The sequence below is a fragment of the Gossypium arboreum genome, chromosome 10, assembly GCF_025698485.1.
Source record: "Gossypium arboreum isolate Shixiya-1 chromosome 10, ASM2569848v2, whole genome shotgun sequence".
Classification (NCBI taxonomy): domain Eukaryota; kingdom Viridiplantae; phylum Streptophyta; class Magnoliopsida; order Malvales; family Malvaceae; genus Gossypium; species Gossypium arboreum.
Genome location: NC_069079.1, coordinates 23,124,379 through 23,148,477, shown reverse-complemented (window position 1 = coordinate 23,148,477; position 24,099 = coordinate 23,124,379). Strand labels below are relative to the sequence as shown.

General features: G+C 38.1%; 1 protein-coding gene and 1 non-coding gene across 2 annotated transcripts; one reads left to right on the top strand and one right to left on the bottom strand.

Moving 5' to 3' along the window:
* Positions 1 to 701: 701 nt before the first annotated feature.
* LOC128282870 (small nucleolar RNA R71) lies at positions 702 to 808 on the bottom strand. Its single transcript, XR_008273222.1, has one exon. It is a non-coding gene; the product is annotated as a small nucleolar RNA R71 (small nucleolar RNA).
* A 22,183-nt stretch (positions 809 to 22,991) lies between these two features.
* Positions 22,992 to 23,764, top strand: LOC108473752 (uncharacterized). Its single transcript, XM_017775492.1, has 3 exons — positions 22,992 to 23,216; positions 23,325 to 23,544; positions 23,688 to 23,764. The coding sequence occupies exons 1-3, from the start codon at positions 22,992 to 22,994 to the stop codon at positions 23,762 to 23,764; spliced, it is 522 nt and encodes a 173-aa protein (XP_017630981.1).
* The last annotated feature ends 335 nt before the right edge of the window (positions 23,765 to 24,099 follow it).

Below are 24,099 nucleotides of genomic sequence, written 5' to 3'. Positions count from 1 at the left end.
TAGGATATTAGGAACACTCTATTTTTATTACTTTGGCCTTTTTACTTTTATTGCAATTTAAATTTTTATTTTCTTTTCTAATTTTTCATTTATTTTCTTCTGACAGGTTTTTCTAGTTTATAACCAGAAAAAACCTGTCAGGACCACTACTTTTTGACGGTGAGATCGACTGCACAGTTCGTAGAAGCCGAAGAGAAATAAGATGAAGCTTACGATACACAGAGGAAGAGCTAGAGGACTATACTTCAACCACAACTGAGGAGATGGCTGAAAACCAAGAAAATTCGCTACCTCCTGCGATTGTTGCTGATCCAGTAAATCAGAATCCTGCTCCACGTACTATGTATAATTATGCTAAACCTTCTTTAATAGGAACTAAATCAAGTATAGTTAGGTCTGCTGTTGCTGCAAATAATTTTGAACTGAAACTTAACACAATTCAAATGATACAGCAATTTGTTCAGTTTGATGGTTTGCAGGACGAAGATCCTAACGCTCACTTGGCAAATTTCTTAAAATTTTGCGACACTTTTAAAATCAATAGTGTTTCTGATGACGCCATTCACCTTCGATTGTTTCCCTTTTCATTGAGGAATAAGGCTAAACAATGGTTGAATTTGTTACCACGAGAGTTAATCACTACTTGGGAACAAATGACAGAAAAGTTTTTATTAAAATATTTTCCGTCGGTTAAAATAGCCAAATTACGTAATGATATCTCTTCTTTTGTGCAGATGGATTTAGAAACACTCTACGATACATGGGAGAGATACAAGGACCTTTTGAGAAGGTGCCTTTACCATGGGTTACCACTTTGGCTACAAGTTCAAACATTTCATAATGGCCTGAATCCTTTGACTCGACAGATGATCGATGCAGCCGCTGGTGGAACCATCAATAATAAAACACCTGAAGATGCTTATAAATTTATAGAAGAGATGTCACTGAATAATTATCAGTGGCAAGTCATAAGGACAAAGCCAACAAAAGTGGCCGGCATTTATAACGTCGATTCGATCACCATGCTCTCTAATCAGGTAGAACTTTTGAATAAAAAAATTGATGGTCTTCTTAATTCTTCACAGGTTCACCCAGTAATGTAATGCGAAGCAATTGGAGGTGGATCAAGCAAATCAGAATACCCACCCTATGGCCAAAACATGGAGAACGAGCAGTTAAATTATATGGGTAATAATCCTTGATCTCAAAATAATCCTTATAGTAATACTTACAAAGCAGGTTGGAGGAACCACCCAAATTTCTCATGGGGAGGCCAAGGGAATCAAAGACCACCGCCTCCAGGCTTCCAACAACCACCCTACCAACAAGAGAACAAGCTGAACCTTGAGGAGATGCTAACAAAATTCATCTTAGTGTCAGAAACTCATTTCTAGAATACCGAGACAGCCCTTAAGAATCAACAAGCGTTAATCCAAGGGCTCGAAACTCAGATAGGCAAACTCGCCAAACTGATTTCTGAACAACCACAAGGTAGTTTTCCGAGTAACACAAAATCTAACCTAAGGGAACAACTCAATGTGATTACCACTCATGAAAAGGAAGGGTTAGTTGCACCTGAACCCGAACTGAGGCAAGAAACTGTGATAAGTAAAGGTAGGGGTGACGTGGACCACAATGACCAGAAAACGGTAAGTAAAGAGTAAAAACCACGGGTGCCATACCCCAATACGACAAGAAAAGACCGTACAAATGAATAATTCGGTAAATTCCTTAAACTATTAAAGAAATTACATATTAACTTACTTTTTATCGAAGCTCTCTCGCAGATGCCAAACGCAGTCAAATTTTTAAGGGAGCTTCTAGCAAATAAACAAAAGTTGGATGAGGCGTCGCATGTGGAGTTGAATGCAGTTTGCTCAGCCATATTACAGAATAAGCTACCCAAAAAATTGAAAGATCCAGGGAATTTTACGATTCCTTGTTTAATTGGTAGTTTAGATGTTCATAATGCATTGGCTAACTTAGAGGCAAGCATTAATGCTATGCCTTATAAAATGTTTAAACAACTAGGTCTTTTGAAACCCAAACAAACTAGGATGAGCATTCAATTGGCTGATAAAACCATTAGATTTCCTAGAGGTACCATTGAAGATGTTCTTGTTAAGATCGATAAATTTATATACCCAGTAGACTTTGTTGTTCTAGACATGGAAGATGATAGTAACGCACCTTTGATTTTAGGACGACCCTTTTTAGCGACTGCTAGAACCATTATTTATGTTGGTACAGGTGAACTCACACTTCGTGTGGGAAATGAAACAATCACCCTTCAAGCTCGTAATTCGAGTAACACAACGAAAATTGAAGGTGGTTGTATAAATCATTCCACTAAAACTGACCATGTGGTGCAACCTACTTTGTAGAAAATAAGTTTGAAGAACCTACACGAGACATCAAAAGACCTATCTATGAAGAACGAATGCTACAAATCGAGGAGCTAGATGAATGGTGGACACAGAAATCGAGAACACTCGAGAAATCGAAACCGAACCAGGACCAGTTCACTGACGTGCCAAATCATCTTAAGGTTGGAGACAAAGTACTACTAGATGCAGCAGACCCTCGCATTGCTACTTCTGAACCTAACGGAGCAATCCCTCTTACGGTACTCAATATTTTCCCATATGGTATAGTCGAGGTAATTCATTCCAAATTCAGAACTTTTAAGGTAAACAATACTCATCTTAAACCTTATTTTGATAAAATTGATAGCAGGGATGAGGAGTGTAAACTCCTCGCACCACCATGACCATGCACCAGAAAGGTAAGTCAAGCTTAGACTATAAACAATTGTTTCTCGGGAGGCAACCTGAGTACTAATAGTAATAATTTATTTGAATTCTAGTTTTTCACATCTAACCTACTAACTGAGTCTTGAAACACAGGGTTTTCCCATCCACACAGCCAGGCACACGGGTGTACCTTAGGCCATGCTCAAACCACAAGAGGAGACATGGCCGTGTGATACGGCCGTATGAAAATAGGGTAAAAGTTTTTTCCCAACACGGGATGCGATAAGTTACCACGGCCGTGCGACATGGACGTGGGTGAAACTGCCAAAACAATACGGGTGTGAGACACACCCGTGCCTTGAAACCGTGGTTGAATTAACATAAGCATACGACACGCCCGTGTTATTCACCCATGGTCGACACTGTCAAAAAGAACAGGGGCGTGGGCTATCATACACGGGCGTGGGAGAAGCGAACGAAGTAAGATACGGCCGTGTCATCCATACGCCCAAAGAACACGGGCGTGGGCCGAATGTCAGACGCGCCCAAATTTAAAAATCGCGAAACACACGGACAAAAATTAGGGCACACGGGTGTGCCCCACGGCCTTGTGCCCCAAAATCTATATAAACCCTTCACTATTCATCATCTTCCTCCCTAAAAATCCCTAACCCTAGCCGTTGCAACTCCACACGCCCTACCTGCCACGCCCGTGCGCCACCTACAACACTATTTCCGATGACTCAAGCTTCTCCCTTTTGCATTTGTTTACTCTTTTCTCTCTATTTTCTTTAAATATTTTGCCTATTTCATGTTTTCTCTAATCCATTTGACTATTTTAAGTGAACATTCATAGTAGAATAATAATAATACTCATGCTTGTCATTAAAGAATATTTCCATTTTTCATACTACATTCATCCTTTTTTTTTGTTTCCATGGATTTTATGTTTACCCACATACATTTATGCATTAGATTTCCCCGTCGTATTATTCTCATAGTCCTATTTTAATAACTTGATATAATTGCTTTAGTTGTTTTAGTTTTGTTCTCTTCATTTAGTACGCGAGTCTCATGAAATATTCCTAATTAGTTTTTTTTTATATGCTATCTTTGGGATGTATTGGTTGAACTTCGAACTTTCAATGCAGGTACAATGTCATCCTCACGTGGTAAGAAGACCGCTATTCCCGCCTCGAAGAAGAGGAAAGGAGCAGGGTCATCCTCGGGCCCTGCCTTAGAGATTAGGCACCCGTTTCTCCAGGTTCCCTTGGGTCCCCAAGAGGAATTATATCAGATATTACAAGACCGACCCCTAGGTGTGGGCGGCTGCATTGACTGGGCCACACTTGAATAGATTCAATTAGTTGACGCAGTCTAAGCCCTCCTGACAACTGACCCGTGGGGGCTCTTCCTTGAGATCGTTGAGTCGACGTATCTCGAGTTCACATTGAAACTCTGCTCGACGTTCCATATTCAGACCGTAATGACCAACTTCGACGATCCTAGAACAGTCTAGTTCCGCCTTGGTGGTCTAGTGCGCCAGTTCAGCATACTCGAGTTTGGGATTGCACTAGGGCTGTCTACAGAGGAGTTCATAGACGAAAATGAACTCGACACCCTCTACCGCCACATCCACTACTCTCCCTCAAAGTGCTAGAGAGACCTCGTCCCTGCCTCAGCCATCTACGATCCTAGCCGCTCCAAGGCATCTTCTCTCCCTCCATCTTTGAGATACCTACATGCCATCTTGGCCCATACTCTGACGGGACAACGAGAAAGCACCAGCATCGTCACCACCCACGACACCTATTTCTTATGGAGCATGGAGAATGGGCACGTCCTCAACCTTGCCTACTTCATTGCCCTCGCCATCCACCATCAGACGGAGCGACACAGGAGAGGGGTTATCTCTATCGGGCCCTATGTAGCTCGATTGGCTCGGCACTTTGGGCTTCTCAACACAGCAGCACAATCATCCTCCCTCACTCTCATCGGCCAGATGTCCCCATAGGGCATCTCGAGCATGCTAAGTATGAGGATGATCAAGAAATGATGAGGCAGATACCCTCTTCAGTACCGTCTCGTCCAGTCCACCGAGGAGGAGGACCTAGAGGACATTACTGATGATGTCCCTCCAAGTCATGAGGACCCACCGTCTCAACCACCACTCATCCATCGTCCGGTTCATGCGGCGGCTTCATATGCTGACATCTCTGAACGCCTTACACAATTTGAGCAACAATGTTTTCAGCGGTTTGATCACATTGATGCGACTCTACATTAGATTTTTCAGCACTTCCACATCTCATCGCCATCACCACCTCGCGAACCATCCAGCAATGACAATGTTTAAAAACTTTTTTTATTTTTAATTTTACTTTTATCTTTATTTATCTTAATTAAGTACTTTTTATTTCATTTTCCTTTAATATTATTTTCATTTTAGTTTTTATAATTTTTATTGAATAATTTATAGTTTTTGCTATTTCATTACGAGTAATTATGCTTCATTATATTCCCAAAAAAGTTCCTGATTCTATCACAGTTATAAAGAGCTCTAAAGCTCATCATCGCATAGGAACCAAAAACTCCACTGGGAAAGGTTCTCCACAACCGCCATGTCCTACTCGACCACAACCATTGCAAGTACCAGATATAACATTATTTTGGTACAGGACTTATGGACTAATGAACCTCTACCACCACCGGAGTATCCTCCTCCACCCTCATCATTGGTTTGGCTGATTATTCTTCATAACTCTAATTCAAAGAGTTCATTCATCATTAAGGAAGTTTCACTTCTCTCCCTAACTTATGATTATATATCTTTATGTTTCAATATATCTATCTTTGTACATTGAGGGTAATGCACATCTTAAGTATGGGTGTAACACCCTGTACCCGAGACCGTTGCCAGAGTCAGACACGAGGGGTTAACGGGCTTAAATCGCTCATTTTTACAGACCACTTTAAAAATTTCCAGGCAGTTGGCTAACTGCGTCACTGTTACCTTAAAAATCATATCTTGAGTTTAAAAACTCGAAAATCAGTTTAGTAATTTTTCCTTGAAACTAGACTCATGTTTCCATCTACATATTTTTTTTTAGAATTTTTTGTTGGTCCAATTAGTACAGTTTATTAGTTAAAGTCTCCCATGTTACAGGTATCGACTACACTGACCTTTGCGCATTACGACTTGGATATCTCCCTGTACAGGGCTTCAATACTGATTCTGTTTGTTTCTATAGAAACTAGACTCAAAGATGAATCTATACATATATGGCATGACTCCTGATTATCTCTGGTTAATTTATAATGAATTTCCAAAGTTGGAATAGGGAATCCAGAAACCATTCTGGCCCTGTTTCACGAAAACCTAAATATCTATTAACATACAACTCATATGACAGTTTCGTTTCTTCCATATGAAAGTAGATTCATCAAGGTTCATTTACATAATTTATTCACTATTTAATTCCATTCCTACTATTTTTAGTGATTTTTCACATCCACATCACTGCTGCTGTCAGCATCTGCCTTTAAGGTAGACTTTACCTATTTCATAGTTTCCATGATTCAATTAGCCCTTTTTGCATACATAGCACAAAGTATAATCATGATTAACTATTCCAATGGCTAATCGTTTCCAAACATTTCCATACCTCTTAGTGATCAACATACAAAACGATTATAGTACTATGCTAAAACATTATATAAGCCATTTTCGCATGGCTATCCAAATTTACACAAAATCCATGGGTACATGACCAACAACAAAAAGGGTAGTCCTATACATGCCATTTCAAAGTTCAACCAAAATTGTACCAAAAGGGGGCTTTGATAGTGTGGGAGACTTCGACTTCCAAAAATCCCGAGTCCGATAGTGACGAGCCAAAATCTATAAAACAGAGAATCAAAAAAGGAGTAAGCATTTAATGCTTAGTAAGTTTGAGTCATGAATTTAGACACAACCAAAGTATAGCATTTATGTAGCTAAACAGATAATTTCATATGCACAAATTCTCAATATCATACTTACTTCACATTACCAACCCTTATATTCATACACAAAGATCAACTTAGCTAAAGGCGGTAGAGCTCGTTTATCAACCGAGCGAATACTTATTTGTAAGGGCTCAACTAATTCAAAGCACATACTGAAACATACCTCATTGTTGGGATTTCAAGCGTATTAACTGAAATTTTTACAGCAAGTTCATTCATTCCCGAATCACGCACCTTGAGTTTAACCGGATAAAGCTACTCGTTCAAATACCTTCGGGACATAGCCCGGTTATAGTAGCTCGCACAAATGCCTTTGGGACTTAACCCGGATTTAGTAACTCGCACAAATGCCTTCGGATCTTAGTCCGAATTTAGTAACTCGCACAAATGCCTTCGGATCTTAGTCCGGATATAGTCACTTAGCACAAAGCCTTGGGACTTAGCAGGACATCATTCAATAACCATGCACATTTATTAATAAATCATGACACATCCGTATTTCATTTTCATTAGCAAAGCTCAAACACAAGACACTTATCACACTTGCAATTTCGGCTCATTAGCCACATACAAAGAGCATGATCTAATCAAATCATAATCTAAGTTCCATTACTCGAAAACTTACCTCGGATGTTGTCGAACAATTTCGATGGCTATTCGACCACTTTTTCCTTCCCTTTATCGGATTTAGTTCCCCTTTGCTCTTGAGCTTAATTTAACAAATAAATTGATTTAATCATTTGAGCATCGAAAAGAGGAACTCAAGGTACTTAGCCCACATATATTCATTAGACATTAAAGTCACATATGTACGGAATCATGAATCAAACTCAACACATTAGTTAATACTCTCCTTAGCCGAATTTTCTAAGTCAAGATAAAGCCTTCAATATGCTTACCTATGGCCGAACAACACATCAACCTATGTACTCATTCATGTGGCCGATTATGCATGTCTATGTTGAGGCCAATTATATACTCAATACCACACACAAATGGCATACCTTTTACTAACTAATGCATTACATATTATAACTCAATACGCATCCATCATGTACTCCATAACCGAAACACCATCATATGTAAGTATATACCTTGAGATATTGTATATGTCATACCAATACGTCATGTGCAAACATATATATATATATATATATGTGCAAGAGCCGAATCTCAAAGTTGATTATAACTAAACATGAACATAAATCCAAAACACAAATCTTACCTACCATGCAATAAGCATAAATCATACTTATGGATATGCCATGGCCGAATACATCACAACACCATACCATTTCAATTTTGGTCATGGTTAAACAAAGAACTTAATGTCTCACTCAAAAATGCTAAAAAGAAAATCCAAGAGTCATCAATCCACCATCACATGTATCATTATCAAGCTTCATATTTAGCATGCAATGGCATTAACACAAAATCCACCTTGGCCGAATATCATCCCCATGACATAGCAAAGATTTGAACCATGGGCTAATTAGAACTCAAGCTAGCAACTAAAAACATGCATGAATCTCATGGCACAACCTCAAACATACCTTAATCTAGATACAAGTATGGCCAAACCTCTTCCTAATCCTCTTCCAAACCAAACATGAGCAAGAACTCCTTCCTTCTTCCTTAGAATTTTCGGCCAAAAGAAATGAAAAAGGATGAACAAATTTTTTTTTCTCTTTTCTTCAACTCACGGCAATGGGGGGGGTAGAAACACTCACACACATTCTTTCCTTTTTTTTCCATTTCTTTATTACCCATACTTCTTATTTTATTTTTCCTACCATACATCACTAACATAACATGTTTGTGACATGTTTCCACTCATAGCATGGCCGGCCACTACTAATTAGGGGGGAAATTTGACATGCAAGTCCTCCCTTTTGATTACATGCACTATTAGATCCTTATAGATTAGCCTATCACATTTCAAAAGTGTCACACAAGTCCTACTAACTGAATTCACATGCAATCGACTAAATCGAAGCTTGAAATTTTCACACATTCATAATTACATATTCTAGACAATAAATATTACGTTCAAACATTTCGGTGACTCGGTTTAGCGGTCCCGAAACCACTTCCCGACTAGGGTTAATTTTGGGCTGTCACAATGGAGGGCTTTTATATCATCATTAGCAATCCCTGAATTGTGTCTTATTCTCACATGAATCACTCATATCACTATTAGAATCAATTTTAATTAATTTATGATTTTTATTGATATGTCTTGAATTAAAACATAGGCATTTATGCATTGATTGTTTAAACTTTAAGACGTTAGGGAATCAAGCATGATAAGTTGATTTTTGAATAATTAAAAACTTTTAGGTTGTTTCCCTAAGTTTAGGTATTATCTTGAGTTGAAATTCACAAGCTTAAACATCACAAAGCCATAATTTTTGTGAGATCTTGAGCCTTTAGAGCATATTTTATTTCTTTCATGCTTACTTTTATTATAAGTGTGTCAGTATTGATTTGTTATTCTAGAACTTGCTTGATTATGCATGTCAAGATCACACCAATTGAGTTAATATGTTAAGACGATAAAGGTACTTAGGTTTAACCCACTCACTCTACAAAAGCCTACCTCTATAATTAACCCTTAGTGAACCCCTTTTGAGCCTAACAAGCCATTAATTGATTTACCCTCAATATTAAACCATAACCCATTATTGTTGAAATCCCCTAATTTGATCCCTATTTTTGTCGAGATTTAATTTGAACAAATTACTTAGTTATGTTTTGTTTCTCTAGGTATTTGACTTGTTCTTAAATAAAAAAAACAATACTTACATACATATTAGTAGTAATTCATCATTTTTGAGCTTGAGTGTTAATTCCATATTCCAGAAGAAGAGCACTTGTATTCAACAGATGACTAGTCATTTTTCTAGCTAAGTAATTTTTCAATTCAATCTCAATTCTAACATTTTCTTTCAGCTTGTGACCGCACCCCCTAACCAAAGCCACATTACAACCCTCTAAAAGACCTTTTTGATTGATGTTTCAGCTCAATATATAGTGGTGGAGATTTGATTTTCAAGCAAGCCTATGGTAATAGCTTTTCATATTGACTAATGAGTGCTTCAATTGATATCCTTAAACACCTTGAGTGATTTGAGTGAATCTTTAGTGAGGATGTTAAACTCTGTGATATTTTGATCAAAGGTAATCACTTAGATGAGGGGAGACACTTATGTTTTCATGATAAAATACTCAACTTGGAATATTTGAAACTTAGATGTACTTTTAGTTGAATTTTCAATGTATGAATACTTATAGATTATTTTGAGATATTATTGATAGGGATTATAAATTGAGAAGAATTTATTTTGATTATAAGTTGAGGATTTTGCTTAAGGACAAGCAAATGCTTAAGTGTGGGCATATTTGATAAACCGTAATTTATACATATTTTTATCCCATGCTTAGCACATTAATGGATGGTTTCTCCTTAGATTTGGTGAATTCGATGCTCCTAATCCTTTAATTTCATGTTTTATACTTAGGTGAGCATAGGAGAATAAAAAGAGCGAGAAATAGGCCGAAAATAGAGAAAATTGGCCCATGTGGGAAATCAACACGGCCTGGACTTCCTCACATGGCCGTGTCCCTTTGGCAGGATCGAAGCACAACTTACACGGGTAGACTACATGCCTATGCCTGTTCAACAGCCTTGACCACAGCTGGAGTAATCGCACACGGGCGTGTCCCTGACGAGCCCAAGTATAACCCTATTCAGAAAAAAAGGCCAATTTTGAGGGCTCTTAGGCATTCTAAAGCCTATTTAAACACCTGATGAGGCACTTAGGAAGAGGGACGTAGAGTAGGAAGCAAGAAATTACTCCAGGAAAGCCGATTGATCCATCTCAGAAGCCGAATTCATCATCAAGACTGAAGATCTCCCTTCAAGTTCCTTAAGGAGTTTTGGGTTTTCTTATGTTTTGTTATCTTTATGCTTTTGAGATGTTTTCTTCTATAATCATGAACTAAACCCCCTCAATACCTAAGGGGACTGAAACCTAAGATGGATCTTGTTATTATTATCTGAATTGTATAATAAATATTTGACTTGTTCTAAATTATGTGTTCTTAATTCTTGTTTTAATATTCCAGGACATTGATTCGAGTTAATGCTCTTATTCAAAGGAGGAATAGACCCTGTCTAAGAGTAAATTTGTCATAATTAAGCCGAGTTGATTGCACGCCTAGAGATATGGTGACAAGATTTTGCCAGATTAGGGTGAAACCTAATAAGGGAATCCATAGATCAAGTTAATGCAATTCTAGGGTGTTAATTAGAAAGAGATTTCAATTATTCAACCTAGGGTTAGACGTTATTAGTCTCGAGAGAGATAATAATATAACTTAGGGATTTCTATGGATCAAGTCAAATGAATAAATTGTCTGATTCAGAGTCAAATAACAAGTGAAGTATAGGTGGATTTTTCCTTAGGTATTGTCTTAATCAATCAAATTTTCCTAAAAGTATTTTCCCAAATTTTCCTTCTGTGAATTCTTAGTTTAGTAATTAGTTTAGATAACCAAACCTCTTAATTTTTAAGCTAGATAATAAAAAGAAACTAAATACTAGTACTCGTGGTTCCTTTGGGTTCGACAATCCGGTCTTACAGAACTATACTACTGTTCGATAGGTACACTTGCCTTCATCGTGATAATAGTTAGTTTCAAGAACGATTAATTATAAATATTTAAAACCTGTCGTGAATATCACGTACCACTTGTCTAAGGTGTGGGTCTTTAGAGTACCGAATTCGAGAATGTCCATAGAAGGCTGATCAGATGCAAGCTTCGGGACCAGGTTCTACATAGCCTCAGAGGGTAGTTCAGCATCCACCTAGAGGCCGTGGTCAGGCTAGGGATGGTAATGGTATGGGTTGTGTACAGAGGACATCAAGTAGAGGTGCTGTTCAGACTGACGCAATGCAGTCTGCACTAGTTTATGCTGCACGATGCCGAGAGGATAGAAATGCTCCTACTGTCATCACTGGTACATTACTTATATTTGATGTGCTTTATAATGCTTTGATAGACATAGGTTCCACTCACTCTTATGTGGCTATCACTGTATCTGAAAATTTGGGAACTTTTATGGAGAGCACTGTAAACTGAAAAATATATAGGGTTTTTCCTATTCAATTTATCACTTTTTTACTCAAATTTGTTGTTAAAACTAAGTAATTGTTTAATAAATTAATGAAATATGTGAAAATATGAAATTAGGACATAAAATTATTAAAATGTGATTTTATGATTTATTATATAGTTTTCATGCATAAAATGGCGTATTTTATATTTATTTGAACATATTATATTTTTAAGACATAAAATGGGCCATGCATAATTAAATTAAATAATAAAATATAAAATTATATTTAATAATTCATTTTAAAATATTTCATTAATAATTTGAGTTTTAATTAATTAATTATTTTATTATTTGGTCCTTTAATTTATTGATTTATTTTAGACAGGTCTGGTAGCTTTGTTGGATTACAAAAACCATCCAAATTGAAGACCAAGTCAACTCAATTTCGGCCACACATGGTTGTCCATATAAACCACTTTTTGGTTTAATTACACAAGGTCCTTGCAATGTTGAAGAAATTAGAGATTTGCCCGAAGATTTACATTTGACTGAGTCTCAGTCTTGAGTTGTTATGGTATTTAAATTACTTAAAAATCAAGAAAAATTCAACTCAAAATCCACTAATCATGGCTGGCCACTCATTGAAGAAGCTTAAAGAGACTAAACCTCTCTTTTTAGCAAACTACTCTCCTCTTTTCACCTATAAATAAGACTTCATTTCACCATTCCTAATCATCCTTTCTCCCTCATCATTCTCTTTTTTCTCTCAATGTTTCTGATTCTAGGGACTCTTCTATTGGAGATATCATAATGGTGAGGAATTTTCCAGATATCTTCCCTGAGGAGTTACTGAGTTTGCCTCTGAATCAAGAGGTTGAGTTTAGAATTGAGCTCCTTCCGGGTACAACTCTGGTGTTTATTGCTCCATACTGTATGGCACCGAATGAGCTTTTAAGCTTAAAGCTCAACTTCAAGAACTTTTGGATAGTGGTTTCAGCCGTACCAGAGTGTCTCCATAGGAGGCACCTGTTCTATTTTTTAAGAAGAATGATTGGTCTATGATAATGTGCATTGATTATCAGTAGTTGAATAAGTTGATTGTGAAGAGTAAGTATACACTTCCGAGGATCGATGACTTGTTTGATTAGCTCCGAGGGGCTTCAGTGTTCTCTAAAATAGATCTTCGTTTTGGGTTTCATTAGTTGAGGGTTCAGGATGCTAATGTTCATAAAACTCCATTTAGGACTCGTTATGGACATTACGAGTTCGTAGTAATGCCTTTTGGTCTGACGAGTGCTCTGGCGGCATTCATGGATTGATGAACCGAGTCTTTCAGCCTTATCAAGGTTAACTCGTCGTGGTTTTTGTCGATGATATTCTGGTATACTCTAAGACTAAGGATGAAGAAGATGAGCATTTTAGAGTAGTGCTTCAGATTTTACATGAGAAACAGTTTTCCGCTAAATTGAGCAAATGTGAGTTTCGGTTGTGTGAGCTTACTTTTTTGGGGCATACGGTTTCTGTTGAGGGGATCCATGTTGATCTGAAGAAGATTGAGGCTGTACTTGGTTGGAACCAACTTAAGAACGTATCTGAGATCCGTAGTTTTCTAAGTTTGGCAAGAAATTATTGGCAGTTTGTCGAGGGGTTTTCTCTGATTGCAAGTTCATTGACTAAGCTTTTGCGTAAGAGTGTTTCGTTTTTCTAGATTGATGCGTAGTAATCGAGATTTGAGAAGCTCAAGTCTGTTTTGACTTAGGCTCCTATTCTGATTCAACTTGAATCCAGTAAGCTTAAGACACATGAAGGGAACTATCTGACGCATGATCTCAAGTTGGCTGCTGTGGCCTTTGCGTTGAAAATCTAAAGGCATTATCTGTATGGTGAGAGGTGTTTCATTTACAGTGATCACAAGAGTCTCAAGTACCTCCTTACCTAGAAGAAGTTGAATCTTAGACAGCGGTGATGGATTAACCTGCTTAAAGATAGTGACTGCACGATAGAGTATCATCCTAGTAAGGCCAATTTGGTGGTCGATGCTCTAAGTCGTAGAGCGATCACTGATTTGAGAGCGATGTTCGCTCGATTTAGTCTGTTCGATTATGGGAGTTTGTTAACCAAGTTTCAAGTTAAGCTGAATTGGATTGATTAGATTCGAGTTAAGTAATTAGAGGATGAGTCTCTAGGTTTGTGGTTTCGTCAGGTTGAGAATGGCAGATCTTTGGATTTTGGGTTGAATAGCAACGAAGTTCTGTGTTTCCTAGGTTAGATCTGTATGCCGAATGATGCTGATTTGAGGTAGTCAATACTGAAGGAGGCAAGTAGGCCTTATGTTATACATCCCGATGGTAATAAGATGTATCGTGATCTTCTTGAATTGTACTGGTGGCCGGGTTTACAGCGTGAGGTCACGAATTTTGTTGCTCGATGTCTGACGTGTCAACAGGTTAAGGCTAAGCACCAGTTGTCTTCGGGTTTGTTACAACCTGTTAAGATCCATTCGTGGAATTAGGAGCGAGTGACGATGGACTTTGTTAATGGGTTGCCTTTGAGACCCACTAAGAAAGATTCTATTTGGGTCATCATGGATCGATTGACTATCTGTTCACTTTATTTCATTCAGATGGACTATTCTCTACAGAAATTAGTGAAGCCATACATTTATGAGATTGTAAGACTGCATGAGGTTCCTGTTTCGATTATTTCTAATAAAGATCCGCATTTTACTTCTCGGTTCTGAAAGAACAGACACGAGGCTCTGGGTTCAGAATTGGACTTCAGTACTGCATATCATCCACAGATCGATGGTCATTCTGAGAGGGTGATACAAATAATAGAGGATATGCTTTAGAGTTATGTTATTAATTTCTGAAGTAGTTAGGAGGACTATCTGCCGCTAGTTGAGTTCGCCTACAATAACAATTTCTAATCTAGAATCCATATGGCACCTTACGAGGCTTTGTATGGTCGTAAGTGTCGTACTCTGTTATGTTGGACTGAGTTGGGTGAGCGTCGAGTTTTGGGTCCTAAGTTGGTTTTTGAGACCAAAGATAAGGTTAGACTGATTCAGGATTGTCTGAAGGCGGCATCTAATAGACAAAAATCTTATACAAATCTGAAGAGGCAGGATATCAAGTACTCTGTGGGGGACTTTGTGTTTCTTAAGGTTTCTCCATGGAAGAAAGTTCTGAGAATCGGTCGTAAGGGCAAGTTGAGCCCTAGGTTTATTGGGTCGTATTGGTTTCTGAAATGTGTGAGATTGATCGCTTATTAGTTGGAGTTAGCTCCGGAGTTAGATCGTATCCATGATGCCTTTCATGTTTTGATGTTGAAGCAATATCGGTCGGATCCATCTCATGTTATCTCGGTTGAGGAAATCGAGGTTATGCCGAACTTGACTTTTGAAGAGGAGCCTGTTCAGATTCTGGATCGAGATGTTAAGGTTCTGAGGACGAAATCCATTTCTCTAGTGAATATTCCGTGATGGAATCATGGTACTAAGGAGGCCACGTGGGAATCTGAGGACTCGATGCGTCAGCAGTATCCTCATCTGTTCTGATCAAGTATTTCGAGGTTGAAATTTCGATTAGGAGGTAGAATTGTAACGCCCTGACTTTCTTAATTCTATTTTTGTGAGTTTTTGGCACAAATGTATATTTGTTTCAGTGGCTAAGTATTCTGGGTGTGTGTGTGAGGTATTGGGTTCAAGTCCCACTTTTGCTAATTTTGATATTTTTGGAATCAAGCTTTACCCTTGTTCAATGGCCTTATATTAATTACCTGCAAATTCATATCAGAATGAGCCTGCTGGTTTGAGTGGTAAGGGAGCAGGTATGTTGAAGGTTCTGTGTTTGAATCCCCACGCAAGCGTGGGTAGTATTTATGCTCGGTTATGTGGAAGAGTTTTGGTGGAAATTAAATTCTAAGTTGTTTAGGATTGAGGTGTTAGTGGGAAGTTGAGGAATATTTCATCTGTTTTATTTTATTTTATTTTATTTTATTCCCAAAATTCTCTCTGCGTTTTTGACGTTTCTTCTTCCCCTTTTCTCTTCCTTGTTTTTCTTTCTTCTTCTTCGATTCTTCGATTCTTCGTGGTCTTCTGTTTCCTGTTGGATTTTCTCGGTTAATCATCGCTATTGCGTTCTTGATCCCTACTTCGACAGGTAAGTGATCTTGTTCAGCCTTTTACTTTGGTTGGGGTCTAGTAATGCAAGTCTTTGACGATTGAGTAATGAATTCCATGATTAGGAGAAGGTGGTGGTGCGAAGAATCGTACTCCAACGTCTTGATTCGAGATCATGGACGTTTTGTAAGCAGTAAGTCGGTTTTGCGTATTTGTGCAAAACATAAGAAATGTGTGGTTTGGTTACTAAAAGGTGTGAGATACTCTGTTTTTAGGTTTCTAAAGGCTCATGAGTCAATAAAAGGTATGTTCCTAAAACGCGAAAAATTGAGTTTCGGCAAAAGCCAAAAAACTGCACTGTCCATGCCACATAGGTGTGTGGCCGCCTGTATGGATGGCCATGTGCGAGACACGACCGTGTGGTCAATGAAAGCATGGATGTGTGCTGCACACGGCCATGTGGTGGCTTGAGTGTGGCCGTGTGGGTCACACGGGCAAGGCCAAATCTGGGCGTGTGGGCCACACGGGCATGTGGGCCCATAATTCTGAAAATTTCCCTAGGGTCGCAGAGGTTGCTCCGATCAACTGTGGGCCTACTGTAAGGTGGGTAAGGGCTATTTAAACTCTATTTTGAATGCTATGATATTTTGATAGACTGATCTAGGTAGGATACTGATGTACGCCTGATTGTACTGCTATATGTATATCTGTAATTTGTATAAAAGCATGTTGAGCATTTTTAATCTGATAAATCTGTAAATGGTTTTCTGTACCTGATTTGGGGTGGGATTTGAATTTGAGGAGGAAGTATTATGTTCGGCGTTAATCATCTATATTCTGGCAGCTTGGCTGCTTATATTCTAATATGTATCTTAATGGCACAATGCGGTGTGTAGGGATGGATGGGTGTTTTTAACCCCACATAGTGTGATGGGATAGTCGGAGTTGGTGTGTAGAAGATAGGGGTAGGATGTTGCATGTCTAAATCTGAATCTGTTATCTGAGACTATGGTCTGAATCTGAATCTGTATATGGCTGTGTACATGACCCTGTATGTTTGCATCCTTAATTTTGTTGGGTTACACACTGAGTTTACGAAAACTCACCTCTGTTGTTTGTTCTGCACTGGTAATCCAACAACTTAGGCGGATCAGTGTGACGGAGACTCAGTGGTGACCACTCGTTCGTAAACTACTTAAAGTTGTTAATTTATGGTGTTATTTACGGTTTTGGTTTTTTTCTGAAAGTTTGTAATTTTTGAGATTCTCTATATTTTATGATTTTTAAACTGTTGATTATTGGTTTGTTAATATTTGCATGATTGATTAAATTATCTTATAAAGTAGAAGGTTTTTATGCAAAATGATGTTTTCCTAAAAACACGAATCAGATTTTTAAAATATGTTGGTTTTGTTGGACTTCCACTGAAAAATAAGTTCAGCAATTAATTAACGTTTTTTATTATGGTTATAAAATATTTTGAGATAATAGACTGAGATGATTCAACGTAACAACTTTGTTTTCAAAACCCATTCTTTGTGACATCTTCAGATTCGGTCATAGCATCTAGGTCGGGTTTGGGGTGTTACATTTAGTGATATCAAGGTCATGTTACAGAACTTGGCTGTTAATTTTGGGCTTCAAAATTATTTTTCAAAAAGAATTGGTTTTTAAATAATTTAAACAATTGAGAAAGTATGTGGTATACTGAGTCCCCAGCGCCGACTGCTTTGAAACTCTATAGTTAGTATCTTTTGAACTTGTACTGAGTTAGCTAGAGACTGAAATCTCTGAAAACAATTCTGAACTTTTGATAATTTATGCATAAAACATCTGCTAATAAATACTGAAACTGATGCATAAATTTTTTGATGTAAAGAAAACTAAAAATATACAATGAGCGCTCGTGGAACTCGCGGAAGTGGTATTCGAGGCCGTGGTAGAGGCTGTAGCGGGTTCGAGCTGAGTCTTTCTCTCTGGACAATATACCAAACCTAAATACGAGTGAGACACCAGTTTCGTCTGCTACTGAGGCTGGGTCTCAGAGTCGCTCGGATGAGATGATGCACTGTCCCAAGCCATGTTGAGGATCTTGGAGAGGGTCGCTGGACCCCATTCAGGAGCTGGGGGCCGAGGGTCAATAACTGAATGACTCCGGTCCAATGGTTCTGAGTTGTTTAGAAGTGTCACTGGAATCGCCCCTAATGTGGCCGTGTATGGGTTAGAGGCCACCAAGAGGATCATGAGTGATCTAGACTGTACTCCTGAGCAAAAACTGAAGTATGTAGTCTTTTTGCTTTGTGATGAGGCTTACCAGCAGTGGTTGACGATTGAAGAGGGTACTCAGCCTGATCATCTGAATTGGGATTTCTTTAAGACCACCTTTCAGAGTAAGTACATGGGGGCGAGCTATGTAGATGCATGTAGGCGTGAGTTCATAAATCTCATGCAAGGCGATAGGTTAGTGGACGAGTATGAGGCTGAGTTTCTGATGCTGAGCCGTTACGCTCAAGGCATGGTGGCGTCTGAGTATGATAGGTGTGTCCACTTTAAGGAAATTTTTAGGGATAACTTGAAGGTTTTGATTGCTCCATTGAGGGAGCGAGACTTTGAAGTTTTAGTTGAGAAGGTGAAGATCGCTGAGGATGTTAAGCGCGTGGAGTGCCAAAATAGGGATAAGAGGGATTCAGAGCCCTATAGTTTTGTTCAGAGGCCTAAGAAAAAGGCCAGACCTGATGGGTCGGTTAGAGTGGGAGCCCCTGTTGCTCCTACTAGGATTCAGCTGTGTGGAGATTGTAGTAGGAGCCACACGGGCGAGTGTTGGAAGAGGATAGGGGCTTGTCTAAGGTGTGGGTCTTTAGAGTATCGAATTTGAGAGTGTCCACAGAGGGCTGATCAGATGCAACCTTTGGGACCAAGTTATGCACAGCCTCAGAGGGTAGTTTAGCAACCACTTAGAGGCCGTGGTCAAGCTAGGGGTGGTAATGGTATGGTTTGTAGGCAGAGGACATCGAGTAGAGGTACTGTTCTAGCTGAGGTAAGGTAGTCTGCACTAATTTATGCTACACGATGCCGAGAGGATAGAAATGCTCCTACTGTCATCACTGGTACATTCTTTATATTTGATGTGCTTTATAATGCTTTGATAGACATAGGTTCCACTCAATCTTATGTAGCTAGCACTGTATCTGAAAATTTGGAATTTTTTTGGAGAGCACTGTAAACTAAAAAATATACAGGATTTTTCCTATGCAATTTATCACCTTTTTACTTAAATTCGTTGTTAAAACTAAGTAATTGTTTAATAAATTAATGAAATATGTGAAAATATGAAATTAGGACATAAAAATTACTAAAATGTGATTTTATGCTTTATTATATAGTTTTCACGCATAAAATGGCTTATTTTATATTTATTTGAACATATTATATTTTTAAGACATAAAATGGGCCATGCATGATTAAATTAAATAATAAAATATAAAATTATATTTAATAATTCATTTTAAAATATTTCATTAATAATTTGGGTTTTAATTAATTAATTATTTTATTATTTGGTCCTTTAATTTATTGATTTATTTTAGATGCAGGTCTGATAGCTTTGTTGGATTACAAAAACCGTCCAAATTGAAGACCAAGTCAACCCAATTTCAGCTACACATGGCTGTCCACATAAACCACTTTTGGTTTAATTACACAAGGTCCTTGCAATGTTGAAGAAACTAAAGATTTTCCCGAAGATTTACATTTTACCGAGTCTTAGTCCTGAGTTGTTATGGCATTTAAATTACTTAAAAATCAAGCAAAATTCAACTCAAAATCCACTAATGATGGCCGGCCACTCATTGAAGAAGCTTAAAGAGACTTAACCTATCTATTTTTAGCAAACTACTCTCCTCTCTTCACCTATAAATAAGACTTCATTTCACCATTCCTAATCATCCCTCATCCCTCATCATTCTCTTTTTTCTCTCAATTTTCTTTACAATTTTCCATTCCCCACGCCTAGCATCATTTCTTCAAAGAGACTTTAGCAATTAAACCTTTTAAAGAGCCCTTGGTCAGCCACCTTGGAGAGCCATTAACAAAGGAGCAAAGCAAAGGAATGAATGAGCCTCATCGGTCAAAGTTTTGAGTGACAACCACTTTGATTTGGGATTAACCTTTCTTTTCTTTGATTTAATCTGAAAATGTTTGCTATTTGTTCTTTGTTCTTGTTACAACAATGTTAGCATAATTTTATTTAATCTAGAATGATTGCTTTGATTAAATAATATTTATTTTAGTCATGCTTATAATGTTTGTGCCTCAATCGATCATGTTTTCAATTAAAGTCAAGTCTATATTTTGTTCATACATGATTGAAATGCATCTGAATTAGCTGAGCAATCCTAACCAAACGACGACTAGTGGGCACATAATTGAAATGTGCATGCTCAATTTAGATCCTAACCCGATTAAATTGCAGGTTGGATAACAACTCTAACCAAGCTCTGTTATCTGCATAGTTGTTAGATTTGTGTGATTAAATTGTTTCAAACCTAACATGTCCCTATTACCTCACACGAATGCTAAGAAACTCTTAGTAAATAAGGATCAGTAAAATGCATATTTACTAAGTAAAGGATTTCGAAAGGACCTAATTTGGTTTCCAAACTCATGAAAGATCGAGTTACCATGGAATGTTTTTCTGAATGTTATTAAGCATGTTGATAATAAATTGAGTTTAATTAAAGTAATTGTCCTAGTTCATTTATGTTCTAATTGTTGCAAATTGTGTTTAATGTTGCTCAAATCTATTTCATTCATATAGTTTGCATATTTAGGATAATTTGCATTACGGATCAGTGCATTTAGTTTAATATATTTAATTTTAATCATCACTTCTTAATCATATTGTGTTTTTATTTACCAAGCTGTTAATATAATTTTACAATTAAGTGATTCAACACAAATACAATCCTTGTGGAGACGATAAATCAATACTTATTACTTGGTAACGACTGTGTACACTTGCACAAACCTACACGTTACAAGCACTTCTAGTGAGATTATTGTATTAAGTCCGTTGGGCAGTCTGTTCGGGTTAGTAAACTCCATAGGGATATTCCGTTAGCAGTACAAGGGGTTTTCTTCTTCGAAAATCTGATAGAGCTTCCATTTGGGGAGTTCGATTAGTTGTTTGATTAGTTCCGGGGGGCTTCAGAGTTCTCTAAAATAGATCTTCGTTTTGGGTATCACTTGTTGAGGGTTAAGGATGCTGATGTTCATAAGATTGCATTTAGGACTCATTATGGACATTACGAGTTTGTAGTAATGCCTTTTGGTCTGACGAGTGCTCCAGCGGCATTCATGGATTGATGAACCGAGTCTTTTAGCCTTATTAAGGTCAACTCGTCTTGGTTTTTATCGACGATATTCTGGTATACTCTAAGACTAAAGATGAAGATGATGAGCATTTTAGAGTAGTGCTTCAGATTTTACGTGAGAAACAGTTTTCCGCTTAGTTGAACAAGTGTGAGTTTTGGTCACGTAAGGTGACTTTTCTGGGGCATGTGGTTTCTACTGAGGGGATCCATATTGATCTAAAAAAGATTGAGGCTGTACTTGGTTGGAACCAGCTTAAGAACGTATCTGAGATTCGTAGTTTTTTGGGTTTGGCAGAATATTATTGGCAGTTTTTCGAGGGGTTTTCTATGATTGCAACTACTTTGACCAAGCTTTTGCATAAGAGTGTTCCGTTTGTCTGGACTGATACGTAGTAATCAAGCTTCGAGAAGCTTAAGTCTGTTCTAACTTAGGCTTTTGTTCTAATACAACTTGAATCCGGTCAGCTTAAGACACATAAAGGGAACTATCTGACGCATGATCTCGAGTTGGCTGTTGTGGTCTTTGCATTGAAAATCTGGAGGCATTATCTTTATGGTGAGAGGTGTATCATTTACAGTGATCACAAGAGTCTCAAGTACCTCCTTACTTAGAAGAAGTTGAATCTTAGACAGCGGCGATGGATTAAGCTGCTCAAAGATAATGACTGCACGATAGAGAATCATCTTAGTAAGGTCAATGTAGTGGTCGATGCTCTAAGTCATAGACCGATGACTGATTTGAGAGCGATGTTCGCTCGACTTAGTCTGTTCGATTATGGGAGTCTATTAACCAAGTTGCAAGTTAAGCTGACTTGGATTAATCAGATTCGAGTTAAGTGATTACGGGATGAATCTCTGGGTTTATGGTTTCGTCAGGTTGAGAGTGGAAGAACTTCGGATTTTGGGCTGAATAGCAATGAAGTTCTGTGTTTTCTAGGTCAGATCTGTATGCTAAATGAAACTGATTTGAGGCAGTCAATACTAAAGGAGACAAGCAGCCCTTATGTTATGCATCTCGGTAGTAATAAGATGTATCGTGATCTTCTTGAATTGTACTGGTGGTCGAGTTTGTAGTGTGAGATCACGAATTTTTTTGCTCGATGTCTAACGTGTCAGCAGGTTAAGGCTAAGCACCAATTGTCTTCAGATTTGTTACAACCTATTAAGATCCATTTATGGAAATGGGAGTGAGTGATGATGGACTTCGTTAGTGGGTTGCCCTTGACACCCACTAAGAAGGATTTTATTTGGGTCATTGTGGATCAATTGACTATCAGCTCACTTTATTTCATTTAGATGGGCTATTCTATGCAGAAGTTAGTGAAGTTCTACATTTCTGATATTGTAAGACGGCATGGGGTTCCTGTTCAATTATTTCTAATAAAGATCTGCGTTTCACTTCTCGATTCTGAAAGAAATTACACGAGGCTCTGGGTTCAAAATTGGACTTCAGTACTGCGTATCATCCTCAAATCGATGGTCAATCTGAGAGGGTGATACAGATACTGGAGGATATGCTTCAGAGTTATGTTATTGATTTCCGAGGTAGTTGGGAGGACTATCTGCCGATAGCTGAGTTCGCCTACAATAATAATTTCTAGTCTAGCATCCATATGGCATCTTACGAGGCTTTATATGGTCGTAAGTGTTGTACTCTGTTATGTTCGACTGAGTTGGGTAAGTGTTGGGTTTTGGGTCCTAAGTTGGTTTTTGAGACCGAAGATAAGGTTAGACTGATTCAGGATCGTCTGAAGGCGACTTATGATAGACAGAAATCTTATACAGATCTGAAGAGGCAGGATATAGAGAACTCTGTAGGGGACTTTGTGTTTCTTAAGGTTTCTCTATGGAAGAAAGTTTTGAGATTTGGTCGTAAGGGCAAGTTGAGCCCTAGGTTTATTGGGTCGTATCGGATTCTGAAGTGAGTGAGATTGATCGCTTATCAGTTGGAGTTAGCTCTAGAGTTAGACCGTATCCATGATGCCTTTCATATTTTGATATTGAGGTGGCATCCGTCGGATCCATCTCATGTTTTCTCGATTGAGGAAATCGAGGTTAGGCCGAACTTGACTTTTGAAGAGGAGCCTGTTCAGATTCCGGATCGAGATGTTAACGTTCTGAGGACGAAATCCACTCCTCTAGTGAATATTATTTGGTGGAATCATGGTACTAAGGAGGCCACGTGGGAATCTGAGGACTCGATGCGTCAGCAGTATCCTCATCTATTCTGATTAAGCATTTCGAGGTCGAAATTTCTATTAGGGGGTAGAGTTGTAACGCCTTGACTTTCTTATTTCTATTTTTGTCAGTTTTTGGCACAAATGTGTATTTGCTTCAGTGGTTAAGTGTTCTTGGTGTGTTAAGTGTTCTTGGTGTGTGTGTGTGAGGTATTAGGTTCAAGTCCCACCTTTGCTAATTTTGTTATTTTAGGAATCAAGCTTTACCCTTTTTCAGTGGCCTTATATTAATTACCTGCAAATTCATATCAGAATGAGCATGTTGGTTCAAGTGGTAAGGGAGTAGGTGTGTTGAAGGTTCTGTGTTTGAATCGTCGTGCAAGCGTGGGTAGTATTTTTGCTCGGTTTTGTGGTAAAGTTTTGGTGGAAATTAAATTCTGTGGTGGTTAGGATTGAGGTGTTAGTGGGAAGTTGAAGAATATTTAATTTGTTTTATTTTATTTTATTTTATTTTTCCCAAAACTCTCTCTGCGTTTTTTATGTT

Excerpts from the sequence above, each read along its gene's own strand:
- LOC108473752 (XM_017775492.1), top strand. The coding sequence starts at position 22,992 with ATGGCATCTTACGAGGCTTTATATGGTCGTAAGTGTTGTACTCTGTTA. Across the intron at positions 23,217-23,324 it reads GGGACTTTGTGTTTCTTAAG|TTGGAGTTAGCTCTAGAGTT; the intron begins GTTTCTCTATGG and ends ATCGCTTATCAG. Across the intron at positions 23,545-23,687 it reads TATTATTTGGTGGAATCATG|TTTTTGGCACAAATGTGTAT; the intron begins GTACTAAGGAGG and ends TATTTTTGTCAG.